The following is a 13470-nucleotide window of genomic DNA, read 5'->3' on the forward strand; positions in this document are numbered from 1 at the left end:
CATGTTCCAAAAAACCCCTCAAACCATCATGTGGTCCACTTGATCTTCATCCTGACCTAAAGCAGCTACCTTGGCTCTCTCTGTGTGAAGGTTTTCAGAAGGAAACAAAAACCTATTTCAACAGTAGCATCAATAGGTCATAATGGAGATTCTCCTGTCCCAGAGCCGAGTTCTTCATGGAGATATCTGTTTCTCATACCACGTCCCAGATCCTCACACCTATCAGGAACCTGAAGCCAGGGGGTTCTCCAGACAAAAGCAAGCAAGAAAATCCCCCGACCCATCACTTAGATTTGTCATTAGGAAGAAAGTGGTGTTAGAATACGTACAATGTTAGAGAGTGAAACAACACACACTGGGGCCTGCTGGGGGAGAAGTGAGAGGGAGAGCATCAGAATAACAGCTAATGTATGCGGGGCTTAATACCTAGGTGATGGGTTGACAGGTGCAGCAAACCATGCCACACTTTTACCTATGTAACAAACCTGCACATCCTGCCCATGTATCCCAGAAATTAAAATCAAATTGAAATTAAAAAAGAAATTGCCAGAGTAGGCAAATCTAGAGAAACAGAAAGTAGATTAGCGGCTACCTAGGGCCAGGGGTGTGGGGCTTGGGAAAAAAGAGAAGTGACTACTAATGGCTATGGGGTTTCTGTGAGGCGGAATGAAAAGATTCTAAAATTAGATTGTGACAATGGCTGCACAATCCTGTAAACATAGTAAAAACACTACATCACCCACTTTAAATAAGTGAATTGTTTTGCATGTCAACTATGTGTCAATAAAGCAGTTTAAAAGAAAAAGAACACTTATGGTGGTCACTTGGGGCTATAGCGATGTTCTGCAACAAGAGAAAAAAACACAAAACACCGTGAGTATCAGATCATGCTGGGTGTGGCTGATGCAGGTCTTTTCACTTGGTGACATTAGAAAACCACATATCACTGGTCCCCAAATAAAGCATAGAAGATGCTTGTGGAAAAGGCAGTGGGGTGTTTTGGAATATTTAGCAAGTGTTCATGTCAGCTGGCAAATACAAAATAATTTTTCAAGACAAGGGTGCTACTGAGAAATATGCTCACGAGCAGTTTGTAAGTTATGCCACTTTTTGACTGACATCGTCAATCACGCCTCAGTTGGTCATAAACTCGGGTGACTGGTCGCTAGAGTCCATGACAACTGAGGCCCGATTCACAATGGCAGTCAAAAATGATATTCACTTGATATTCTAGAAGCCCCAGAAAATGACATTTCTCTTCAAGACAAATAAATGCATCTTACTATATCAGGTGACATCTCCTCCTGAAGCCTTTCAGTTGTACACTCCTCTGGGTCTTGAACAGGAGCTAGGAGAACACAGAGAGACAGTCAGTGCACTGATGCTGCTGAGGAATCTCACAAGGAGGCTTGGGGGATGTGGACTGAAGCTGCAGGGTATGCAGGTGGGCTGTTGACAAGCATGGACTGAGCTGCTGCTGGACCATTCTCCTTGGTGTTGAAGGAAGGCAAAGGACAGGGGCAGAAAGAAAGAAAAGACCCTTAGCTTCCTAGCCAGGACAACCTCATCACTGTGAAATCATCATCTGAAGAACCGGTGAATACAGAAAGGCAGTGTACTATAGAAACTGGAAGTAGATTAGGGCTGCCTAGAACCAGGGCTGTGGGGGTTCGGGAAAACAGAGGAGTCACTACTAATGGGGTTTTTTGAGGGGTAATGAAGAGCTTCTAAAATCAGACTGTAACAATGGTTGCACAACCCTGTAAATATAGTAAAAACACTGAATCACCTACTTTAAATGGGTGAATTGGTTTGCATGTCAACTACGTCTCAGTGACTGTTTAAAAGAAAAAGAATACGTACGGTGGTGATACTGGGCCACAGGCTTCTCCTGCAATAAGAGAAAAAGAAACACTGTGAGGATTACATTATGCTGGGTCCTGTTGGCACAGGTCTTTTACTCACTTGGTGACATTAGAAAACCAGATGTCAGGCTGGGCGCGGTGGCTCACGCATGTAATCCCAGCATGTTGGGAGGCCGAGGTGGGCAGATCATGAGGTCAAGAGATTGAGACCATCCTGGCCAACATGGTGAAACCCCATCTCTACTAAAAACTACAAAAATGCTGGGTGCCTGCAGTCCCAGCTACCCAGGAGGCTGAGGCAGAACTGCTTGAACGCAGTAGGTGGAGGCTGCAGTGATCTAGGATCACACCACTGGACTGTAGCCTGGTGACAGAGAGACTCTGTCTCAAAAACAAAACAAAACAAAACAAAACAAAACAAAACACCAGATGTCAAACAGTGATGAAATCACTGGCCCCAAATGAAGCATAGAGGATGCTTGTAGAAAATGCAGTGGGTTTGGAATATTTAACAAGTGTCTATGCTGGCTGGGAAATACAAAATTATTTTTCAAGAAGAAAATGTTGCTACTGAGAAATATGCTCACAACCAGTTTCTAAGTTATGCCATCTTTGGACTGACATCGTCAATCAGGCCTCAGTTGGTAGTAAACTCCAGTGACTGGTCTCTAGAGTCCATGACAACCAAGGTCTGATTCACAATGGCAGTCAAAAATGATATTCACTTGAGATTCTAGGAGACAAAAAAAAAAAATTTCTCTTCAAGACGAAGAAATGTATCTTACCAAGTCAGAGGGCATCTCCTTCTCCTCTAGATCTTCTATTATCAGGTCCTGTAGGACCTCTACAGGACCTGAGAGAACACAGAGTGACAGTCAGTGCATTGGTGCTGCTGAGGTATCTCACAAGGAGCTTTGGGGAATGTGGACGGGGGCTGGAGTGTGTGGAGCTGGGCGGTTGACAAGCATGGACTGAGCTGCTGCTGGACCATTCTCCTTGGTGCTGAAGGAAGGCAAAGGAGAGGGGCAGAAAGGAAAGAGCCTTGGCTTCTTAGCTAGAGCAACCTAATCAATGTGAAATAGTCATTTGAAGAACCGGTTAATACAGAAAGGCAGTGTACTAGAGAGACAGGAAGTAGATTAGGGCTGCCTAGAACCAGGGCTGTGGGGGTTTGGGAAAACAGAGGAGTCACTACTAATGGGGTTTTTTGAGGGGGAATGAAGAGCTTCTAAAATTAGATTGTAACAATGGTTGCACAACCCTGTAAATATAGTAAAAACACTGAATCACCTACTTTAAATGGGTGAATTGGTTTGCAGGTCAACTACGTCTCAGTGACTGTTTAAAAGAAAAAGAATATGTATGGTGGTGATACTGGGCCGCAGGTTTCTCCTGCAATAAGAGAAAAAGAAACACCGTGAGGATTACATCATGCTGGGTCCTGTTGGCACAGGTCTTTTACTCACTTGGTGACATTAGAAAACCAGATGTCAGGCTGGGCGTGGTGGCTCACGCATGTAATCCCAGCACGTTGGGAGGCCAAGGTGGGCAGATCATGACGTCAAGAGATTGAGACCATCCTGGCCAACATGGTGAAACCCCATCTCTACTAAAAACTACAAAAAACCCGGACATGGTGGTGGCGTGAGCCTGCAGTCCTGGCTACTCAGGAGACTGAGGCAGGAGAATTACTTCAACCCAGTAGGTGGAAGTTACAGTGATCTGAGATCACACTACTGCACTGTAGGTGACACAGAAATACTGTCTCAGGAAAAAACAACAACAACAACGAAAAAACTTGATGGAGAATAGTGATGAAGTCAGTGGCACCAAATGAAGCATAGAGGATGCTTGCAGAAAATGCGGTGAGTTTGGAATATTTAGCAAGTCTCTATGTTGGCTAGGAAATATAAAATTATTTTTCAAGAAAAGGCTGATACTGAGAAACATGCTCACAGCCAGTTTGTAGGTGATGCCCTCTTTTGACAGACATCATCCATCAGGCCTCAGTTGGTCATCATCTCCAGTGACCAGTCGCTAGAATCCCTGACCCCCTGAGGCCTGATTTATGATGGCAGTCAAAAATCATATTCACTTCATAGTCTAGAAGCCCCAGAAAAAAAAAATTTCCAGACAAAGAAATGTATGTTACCATCTCAGAGGCCACCTCCTCCTCCTCACTGCCAAATGTACACTCCTCTGGGTCATCAACAGGAGCTACAAGAACACAAAGTGACAGTCAGTGCATTGGTGCTGCTGAAGAATCCCATAGGAGGTTTGGGGGATGTGGACAGGGGCTGGAGTGTGTGGAGCGGGGCGGTTGACAAGAATGAACTGAGATGCTGCTGGACTATTCTCCTGCTGTTGAAGGAAGGAAAAGGCGAAGGGCAGAAAAATGAAACAGCCTTGGCTTTCTAGCTAGGGCAACTTCATGAAAGTGAAACAGTCACCTTAAGAACCAGTTAATACAGAAAGGCACTATATATAGAAACAAGAAGCACATTAGGGCTGCCTAGAACCAGGGGTACAAGGTTGGAAAAAACAGAGGGGTGTCTACTAATGAGGTTTCTCTGAGGAGGAATGAAAAGGTTTTAAAATTAGATTGCAACATGCGTGCATAGCCTATAAATATAGTAAAAACACCGAAGCACCCACTTCAAATAGGTGAATTGGGTTGCATGTCAACTACATCCCAATAAATCTATGTTAAAAAAAGAATATGTATGGTGGTGATATTCACCCGTGGAGTTTACCTGCAGTAAGAGGGGAAAAACCATCATGAGGATCAGATCACACTGGGTCCTGACTACACAGGTCTTTTATTCACTTGGTGGTGTTAGAAAACCAGATATCAAACAGTGATCAAGTCACTGACCCCCAAATAAAGCATAGAGGATGCTTGGAGAAAGGGCAGTAGGTTTTTGTCTTTGGTTTTGGACAGATTCTTGCTCTGTTACCCAGGCTGGAGTGCAGTGGCATGATCTCGGCTCACTGCAACCTCAGCTTCCTGGGTTCAAGCAATTCTCCTGCCTCAGCCTTCCAAGTAGCTGTGACCACAGGCACCCGCCACCACGCCTGGCTAATGTTTGTATTTACAGTAGAGGTGGGGTTTCATTATATTGGCCCTGTCTGCCTCAACCTCCCAAAGTGCTGTGATTCCATGTGTGAGCCACCGAGGAAGTGGGTTTTCATGGAATATTTAGCAAATCCATGTTGGCTGCCAAATACAAAATTATTTTTCCAAAAGAAAACATTGCTACTGAGAAATATACTCACTGCTAGTTTGTAAGTGATGTCATCTTTTGACTGACATCATCAATTAGGCCTCAGTTGGTCATAAACTCCAGTGACTGTAGCTAGAGTCCATGACAACTGAGGCCTGATTCACAATGGCAGTCAAAAATGATACTCACTTGATATTCTAGAAGCCCCAGAAAATGACATTTCTCTTCAAGATAAAGAAATGCATCTTACTTTATGTCAGGTGATGGCTCCTCCTGAATCCTTTCAGTTGTACACTCCTCCGGGCCTTGAACAGGAGCTAGAACACAGAGAGACAGTCAGTGCATTGGTGCTGCTGAGGAATCTCACAAGGAGGTTTGGGGAATGTGGACGGGGGCTGGAGTGTGTGGAGCTGGGCGGTTGACAAGCACGGACTGAGCTGCTGCTGGACCATTCTCCTTGGTGTTGAAGGAAGGCAAAGGAGAGGGGAAGAAAGAAATGAAGAGCCTTGGCTTTCTAGCTAGGGCAACCTCATCAGTGTGAAATAGTCTAAGAACCGGTTAATACAGAAAGGCACTGTATGGCTCAGCGAGAGCATCTCATCACACCTGCTGCCCATGTGAAGGTCCAGGCAAATCCCCACATTTTAGGAAAGGTTACAGGTTTATTTAACTTCTGTGGAGCTACATATCCTGCTACTACATTTATCATCTAACCTCGTGTATTTTTAAAATTGTAGTAAAGCATACATATTTATTATTTTAATTATTAAGTATGCATTTTAATGATATTATATTCAGTGAGTAACATTCATGATGATGTGTCAGTAATGAGAAAAATCTAAATTCATAATCTAGCTTCCACCTTCGGCAAGGAAAGAAAAATAGCAGTGTAATGTCAAATAGAGGAAAAATAAATAATGACTGCAGAAATTAATGGAATAAAAAACAGGAAATCAATAGGGAAAATTAACAAAACCAAAAACCAGTTCTATTAAAAGATCAGTAACATTGATAAATCTCTACCTTATCTAACCACAAAGGAAAGAAGGAAGTTTCAATGTAGTAATAATATCAGATCAAGAGGAGTGAAATCAAATAATAATAATAAAGGAATATTCTGAACACATCTGTGCTCACACTTGGATACATTATACGAAATGAGCTAAATTTTTGGGTCTGTTTCAGAAGGTTAAAAGTCTTCTCAGGATAAATTAATCATCTGAATAGGCCTATATCTATTTTAGAAACTGAATCAATAATTAGTATCTTCTCAAAAGAACAAAAACACTACCTTCAGATGATTTTACCGGTAAATTCTACGAAAAATCTTACAAAGAAACATGTAGTCTTACCATACAAGCAAGTAATCATAATTTTAGTATTGCCTTAGTTACATTTTAAAAATTATGTTTCCAAATAAGACACAAGAAGGTTTATAATTGCTGTATTCATAACTGCCCAAACTGAAAGCAAATGTCTAAACATTTGAGATGTCCTTTACTATCAAAAGTGAACCAAGCCTGGGCAACAGGGTGAAACCCCGTCTCTACAAAAAGAATAAAATCTAAAAAAAAAAGCTTGGTATAAAGGCATGTGCATTACAGCCATCTGCTTTGGAGGCCGAGGTAGAAGGATCACCTGAACGGTCAAGATTGCAAGGAGCTGTGATTGCACCAATGCACTCCCGGGTGACAAAAATGAGACCTTTTCACAAAAACAAACAAACAAACAATGTAACTTTACTTGTTTGTAAAAAAACTAAGTAACAAACTAAGTTGTCAATGTAACTTTCCTTGTGTAGTTGCATCACTCACCATTGATTTAATGCATTTAAATGGGCACAAATGAAATAAATGAAGAACATGACAGCAGTTACTGAGTTTCTCTAATATGGGACACTCGATGAGTAAACTGGAATTATTTGCTTCAATAAACTTAATGATATAATTTCTACCCTACCTTCATTTTCAACGGGGCAAATTTTCTTATGCTTCCATTTTTTTTTTTTTCTGCCCAGCTCTTGGAGCGGCCAGCCAAACCTGCAAGGTTTGTATTATAGTAAAGAGAGTGCTTGACATCTTGCTGGCAGAGGACCACAGAGAAATTAGTAAAAACTTATTCACAGTTTAAACTTTTGATCCTGGTTTTCACCAACTGCTTTTCAACTCTACCTGAATTAGATCTGGGTTCTAGGAAGATTTGTTTGTGCAGGCAGATACCTTTATTCAGATGAGACAATATAGAAAAGCAGAAGATCCAAGTTACCAAGAACAGGCTGGGTTCAAATCCTACTTAGAATCTACACATACCTGGGAGAGGGATATGAACCGATCTGTGCCTCTCTTCTCTATTCTGAGATGTGGAAACGTTAGTAGATCTATGCTATAGACCTACTAAGGTCTATGGTGTCTAAAAGGATGAAATGCAGATAAAGACTTAAAAAGACTCATGTTTTCGTAAATGCCCTAAAATGTTCAATCATTCAATGTCGGGAAGAATAATCCAGATACTTGGTAGAGGTTGAATACAGAGAGGGAGCTTGCATGTCTCCTGTGCAGGGTAGGATGGAAAGTGATTTCACAGTTTTCATGGCCACATGATTTCCAGCTCATGACAGGGATCTGTGATTTCCCTGATCCCCACATCAGCCCCAAGGGACAGGCAGGGAAGGGGCTATAACCCATATTTTCCAATTTAGTGAATTAAAACTCAGACATTTTGAGTGACTTGCCCAGAGTCACCACAGTGAGGAGTGACAAATCTGAGGTAAGAATGTAGTTGGTTCCCTGGGGATAGAGATCACGGAACACCTGAGTCCTCCAGATCATGCCCTGGGCCCTGGATGGAGAGCTCTTCTCACAAGCTTTGTCAAATCCTGCTGCCCCAATGTATCTGTGGGATAATTGATGCTCTGGAGATGTGGCAGGTGGCTTACCGCATTTACTGACCTACTCTTTTATCCATATGTTGTCACTTTTACTAGTTTTATGACCCATAAGGCAAATATTTTAAGTCTCTCAGTTATGATGCATGGTCTGAGATTTTACCTGAATCCACTCTTTCCACCCATCAGGTGATTTTCATCTGCTGGGCTGGAGTTGGCCTGCCGTAAAAGAGGACACACAGCACACCACGGAGCTGCTACATGTCCTACTCCTGTGCACATGGCATACCACAAAGGTGCCGCATGCCCCACTCCTGTGTACACGGCACACCATGGAGCTGCTGTGTGCCCCACTCCTGTGCACATGGCACATCATGGAGCTGCTGCGTGCCCCATTCCTGTGCACACTCTTGCCTTGCTTCTGCTTTCCCAGCTCTGACAATCCTAATTCTGGCTTCCAAACCAATCCTGTATGTCCCTCTCAGTTCTCAGACTTGCCTGAACTGTTGGATATTTTAATCACTGCTGTAGTGACCATGACTGAACTGTGACATTTCATATACCATAGTATATGTTTATCTTTTTAAATATTTCTTAATAGCATTTAACTTATTTTTTCAGACTTTTAAGAACATTTCTGGGCTAGGTGTGCTGGCCCATGGCTGTAATCCTGACATTTTTGGAGGCTAAGGCAGGAGGATTGCTTGAGGTCAGAAGTTTGAGACCAGCCTGGGCAACACAGTCAGACCTCGCCTCTACAAAAAATCTTCTAAACATTACCAGATGTGGTGGTGAACCCTTGTATCCCTAGCTACATGGAAGACTGTTGTGGGAAGATCATTTGAGCCTAGGAGATTGAGGCTGCAGTGAGTTATGATCATGCCACTGCATTCCAGCCTGGGTGACAAAGCAAGACCCTGTCTCTTCAAAATAAAAAGCATGACTGTGTTACAAGTATCTCCATTTTATTTATCACTATCTAATATTGCTGTTTTTATCCTGAGGCTTAATTGCTTTAGTAAGCTAAAAAAAGGTTTTTTTAAAAAAGTTTTTTTTTTAAAAGCAGGCCATACGCACACCTTTTTATAAATTCTAGTTTTATATGCCATATATTTAGAATTTACATTCTTGATGTACTCAGTCTTCTTCTTAAAACCAGCTTCCTTGTATGTAACACAAGTATAATTCCCATTTTACACCTAACTCAAAACATTGAGAGGATAAAATAAAATGAAAGAGCAGTCTGTATACTACATAATGCACAATAAATTATAAAGCACAGCTTTCTCTAATTAACTCCAAGGTGAAATCGCACAGATAGCATCCTCTGCAGAACCCATAGCAAAATAACATTTTGAGAAAATATGCACTTTGGCTACCCAGTGAAGTTAAGGAGAAAACTGTCACAGGTCATCATCAAGACTTCACCAATGTTGGCTTTTATTTTTAAATAATGAAATACACATTATTTCCCCTGCTTTCTTTCATGTATATTACTTCATGTTCTTTTTGCTTTTCTGCATACCCTATCTTGGGAATCACTCCATATCAATAAAAAGACATCTTACTCTTTTTTACAGCTCCATACTTCTCCTTTATGTAGAAGTACCAGCTTATTTTACCAGTCCTTTACTAGGCATGTCAGTTAACTCCAATATTTAACTATTGAAAATAATGCAACAGGAACTTTGCCCATAGTTTGTTTTACATTTATGGAGTATACCTACAGGATAAAATTCCTCAAAGTTGGATGTCTGGTTTAAATGCATTTGCAAGGTTGTGAGATTGTGCCAAATTCCCCTTCATGGAGTTGAGCCTTTTTGCATTTCCACCAGCAATATATGAATGCAACTTTCCTTACAGCCAAACCAAAGAACGTTTTGCATGTTTTTGGATTTTCCCTCGATAGGAGAAACACTGCAGTATAGCTGTCATTTCCCTCTCTCTTATGAGTGAAGGTGTGTTTAAAAATCACCAGCATTTCTTTTTCTGTGACTTGTCTATTTATCACTTTATTATCTACTTTGAGATTCACTTGATTTTCTCAAGTCAGCCTCTTTCAGTTCATTATTGTTTTTCTCTTCACTGTTGGCTCTCACCTGAACTACTCCACCAGCCTCCGAGCTGCTCTTCCTGCTTCCACCCTTGCCTGTATTACAGTATATTCGTACAGAGCCGCTGCTCAGTCTTTTTCTTAGAGAATTAACAGTAACCCCTGGGCTATAATCCTCCAGTGGTTTTCCATCTCAGCTGAAGTCTATCTTCTCTATGAGTGCTCATTACGTGTACAAGGCCTTCACCCACCTTATTCATCCCAGCATCCTTTCACTCTGCTGCAGCCACCCTTCTGTTTTTCTGTCCTTTGCCTAAAACAACTTTGTTTCTATTTCAGGAATTCCAAAGCAGATATCCCTCTCTGGAAGCCCTCTCCCATCATCCTCACAAGGTTCCCTTCACTTTTTTATTTTTAAAAATAAATAAGATGGGGTGTCTCTGTGTTGGCCAGGCTGGTCTTAAACTTCCAGCCTCAAGGAATCCCCTCATCCTGGCTTTCCAAAGTGCTGGGATTAAAGGTGGGAGCCACTACGCCCAGCCCATTTCACTTTTAAGACTGTTCACATGTCACTTAAAGAGAACATCCAGCTCTTACCCCCAGCTCTCCATAAAGCTGCCCTCCTCTTTAATCCATCACCCTGTTTTACTTTCTTCCCAGCACGTCACCACCTGCCATTCTTGACTATTCATGTGCTATCTGCCCTTACCTCCCTATCGGATGTAAGGGTCAGACTTAGAATGGGGCTCTATGTTGTGTTCCACTGTTTGCCCTGCATCTGCAACACTGCCAGGCCATTTAAAAGTGCTCAAGAAATAGATTTCATTTTACCCCAAACTAGTTAAGTTTCTCCCAATTTGCCCCGATCTGCTAAAGTTGTCTTTTGATTTATCATCTAAGACAGCATCAGATTTTTTAAACTCATAGCTATTTAGAATTAAAGACATAAGCTATCAAGATCCACAAAAACATAAATGAAGAATGTTAATGTGTATTTAAAAATCAATGGTAACTGCAGTTTTACACAAGTATAGTTAATACTAAAATACCTTAAATACAAAATGACTCATTTCATCGGTTTAATTATGTCACTAGATAAAATATAGTATCTGAATTTTATAATGAGATATCACGCATCTGTCATCAACATGTGCTTTATGTATGTTCTTAGAATCAAACATAACAGGATTGTGTCTGACCTTATGAAAAGAGACAGCCAATCGCAAAGGGTAGGTAAATAAATAATGCTCTAACCAGTCCGTAGTACACTAAGCAGTTATTCAAAGTCATCAGGTACAGCAGGGTGCCCTGCATGTAAAGACATCCTGGAGTGCTCTCTAGGTGTCAAGTACTGTTTGAGAAACTTATGCCATTATTTCACTGCTTGAAGTAAAAGTTACAAGGCAGCACATATAAAATGATCAAAAAGTTTTTAAAATAAAACTTTTCACAAAAAAGTTTGTGAAATAAAGTATTATATTCAAATGCATACCAACAATTTCCAAAAGAACCAGTACTCAGATAGTAACACAAGCTCTGGGTATTCTGAGTACAATAAAAATTTTTTCTTTATTTTCTACATCTTTTACATGAAACATACTAATAGTTACTTTAAAAGGAGGGTTGAAAATAGCTACTAGAAAATGGAAAGACCTGCTGCTCAGAGGTCTCTACATCATATGCCATTCTTTCCCTTCCCTGACCCCTCACTTGAGAGAGCCAGCAAATTAGCAGTGTTCCTAAGGTAAGAACACAAAAGGCTGCATGAAAAGTTGATAGGTAGTGATAAAATTGGATATGAGCTCCTACTATCTTAGTCTGCATTACTTATATTACCACCAGTCATATTAGATACACTGCTAAATAAAGGCAAGATAGGATGAAATATGTTTGAGTCTGTCAGATCTAAAGTGGGTTCTTAGAATGTCTCTTTGAAATGGCTTCAAGGCACAATGTTCTTTTGAAATATTTCAGAAGAGAACAACGAAGCAGAGCATCATTTATGGCACGAGTTCCTGAAACAGGGCTTGCCACCTAGAGAGCACTCCAGGATGTCTTTCCACAGCAGTGTGCCCTGCTCTACCTGATGACTTTAAATGACTGTTTCGTGTGTCACAGAATGGTTGGAGCACTGGTTGCTGTGATATTTGTGTAAGTCACCAAAAGAATTCAATTCCTCATTACAGAAAGGCTAAAATGTTTCACATCTAAGTAGGAATTTATCACTTTCCAAGAAAAGTAATACACAATTTTCTGAAATAAAGATATTAACAACAAACTTTGAATGTGTCTATACTTCATATTGAGTGTTCTGAACAGGTACGTGTCACCACGCCTGGCTAATTTTTTGTATATTTAGTAGAGATGGGGTTTCATCATGTTGGCCAGGCTGGTCCCGAACTCCTGACCTCAGGCAATCCACCCACCCCGGCCTCTCAAAATGCTGGGATTACAGGCATGGGCCACCATGCCTGGCCAAAGAATAAACACTGAAATTGAGGTTTCTGTTTTCCCTTTATCGAATACCACAAAAATACATGTGAAGAGACATATAGAAACCTACTGTCATGCACATACACATAAAATGGTAAATTCTGTGCTCACAAACTATTTTTCTTTAACTGCTCTGACTTAACACTTCTTATTCATATCCTGTGCTTAATGTGTGGGGCCTTACCTGCCCTCCAGCCAGCTTCTCCTGACCAGGGCATTCTCAGCTTCAAATCAGTTAGCAGAAGAAACTCTTCAACATTTATTAAACTGTTGATTTGACTTGTAAATTTAAGCCATTTTGTTACCCCTATTTTTATCCTTATCCATTTCAATAAATGTATAGACAGAAGGCAGAGCCAGGAGAGAAAGCACATGCCTGTATTGTCAGCTCTTCTATAGGCTGAGGCAGCAGAAGTGCTTAAGCCCAGGCCAGGAGTCAGAAGCCAGCCTGTGCCACACAGTGAGGATCCATCTCTTTAGGATGAAAAATGGAGAGGTAAATGTTGCCTGTAAGTTGTGTAAAATAAAATGCAAAAGGAACTAATCAAGATGAAAGTAAGTTCCAAGAGAGGTCTATGTTATGGGTAGACCTTATAATATAAGACATTTTGGAGTTTGTCAAGTTCTTTAAGAACTGAGTTTGGCATCACTACAACCTCCATGTCTACTTTGATGACTTAGAACCTCAGTTCTGTTCAGTAGCTGTCTCACACAGTCCCTTCAGATCTCTAAGCCTTCCTTTCTGCATCAGCAACATAGGGAGAATATACACAGGCCTTATTGTATTTGGAAGGTTCTGATAAGATGTACATTAAAACATGTTTTACATCCTAAAAAATAACGAAAAGGCTCACTTTGTTCTCTCACTACCTCATCTACCAAATCGTACAGAATATGACACAGAGGCTTGCCGTATACCACCAAGCAAGGATTTTCCACAGGTACTTGCAT

General features: G+C 41.1%; 1 protein-coding gene across 1 annotated transcript in view; it reads right to left on the reverse strand.

The window, feature by feature from the left end:
- Positions 1 to 5060: 5060 nt before the first annotated feature.
- Positions 5061 to 13470, reverse strand: part of LOC108298308 (acyl-coenzyme A synthetase ACSM1, mitochondrial-like) — a 41771-nt gene continuing 33361 nt past the window's right edge. The window contains exon 7 of the mRNA XM_037735721.1: positions 5061 to 5406. Within this exon, the coding sequence (XP_037591649.1) occupies positions 5341 to 5406 (66 nt within the window). The 3' untranslated portion in view covers positions 5061 to 5340. The remainder of the gene's footprint in view (positions 5407 to 13470) is intronic.

Source organism: Cebus imitator, unplaced genomic scaffold (assembly GCF_001604975.1).
Source record: "Cebus imitator isolate Cc_AM_T3 unplaced genomic scaffold, Cebus_imitator-1.0 Scaffold931, whole genome shotgun sequence".
NCBI classification, from domain to species: domain Eukaryota; kingdom Metazoa; phylum Chordata; class Mammalia; order Primates; family Cebidae; genus Cebus; species Cebus imitator.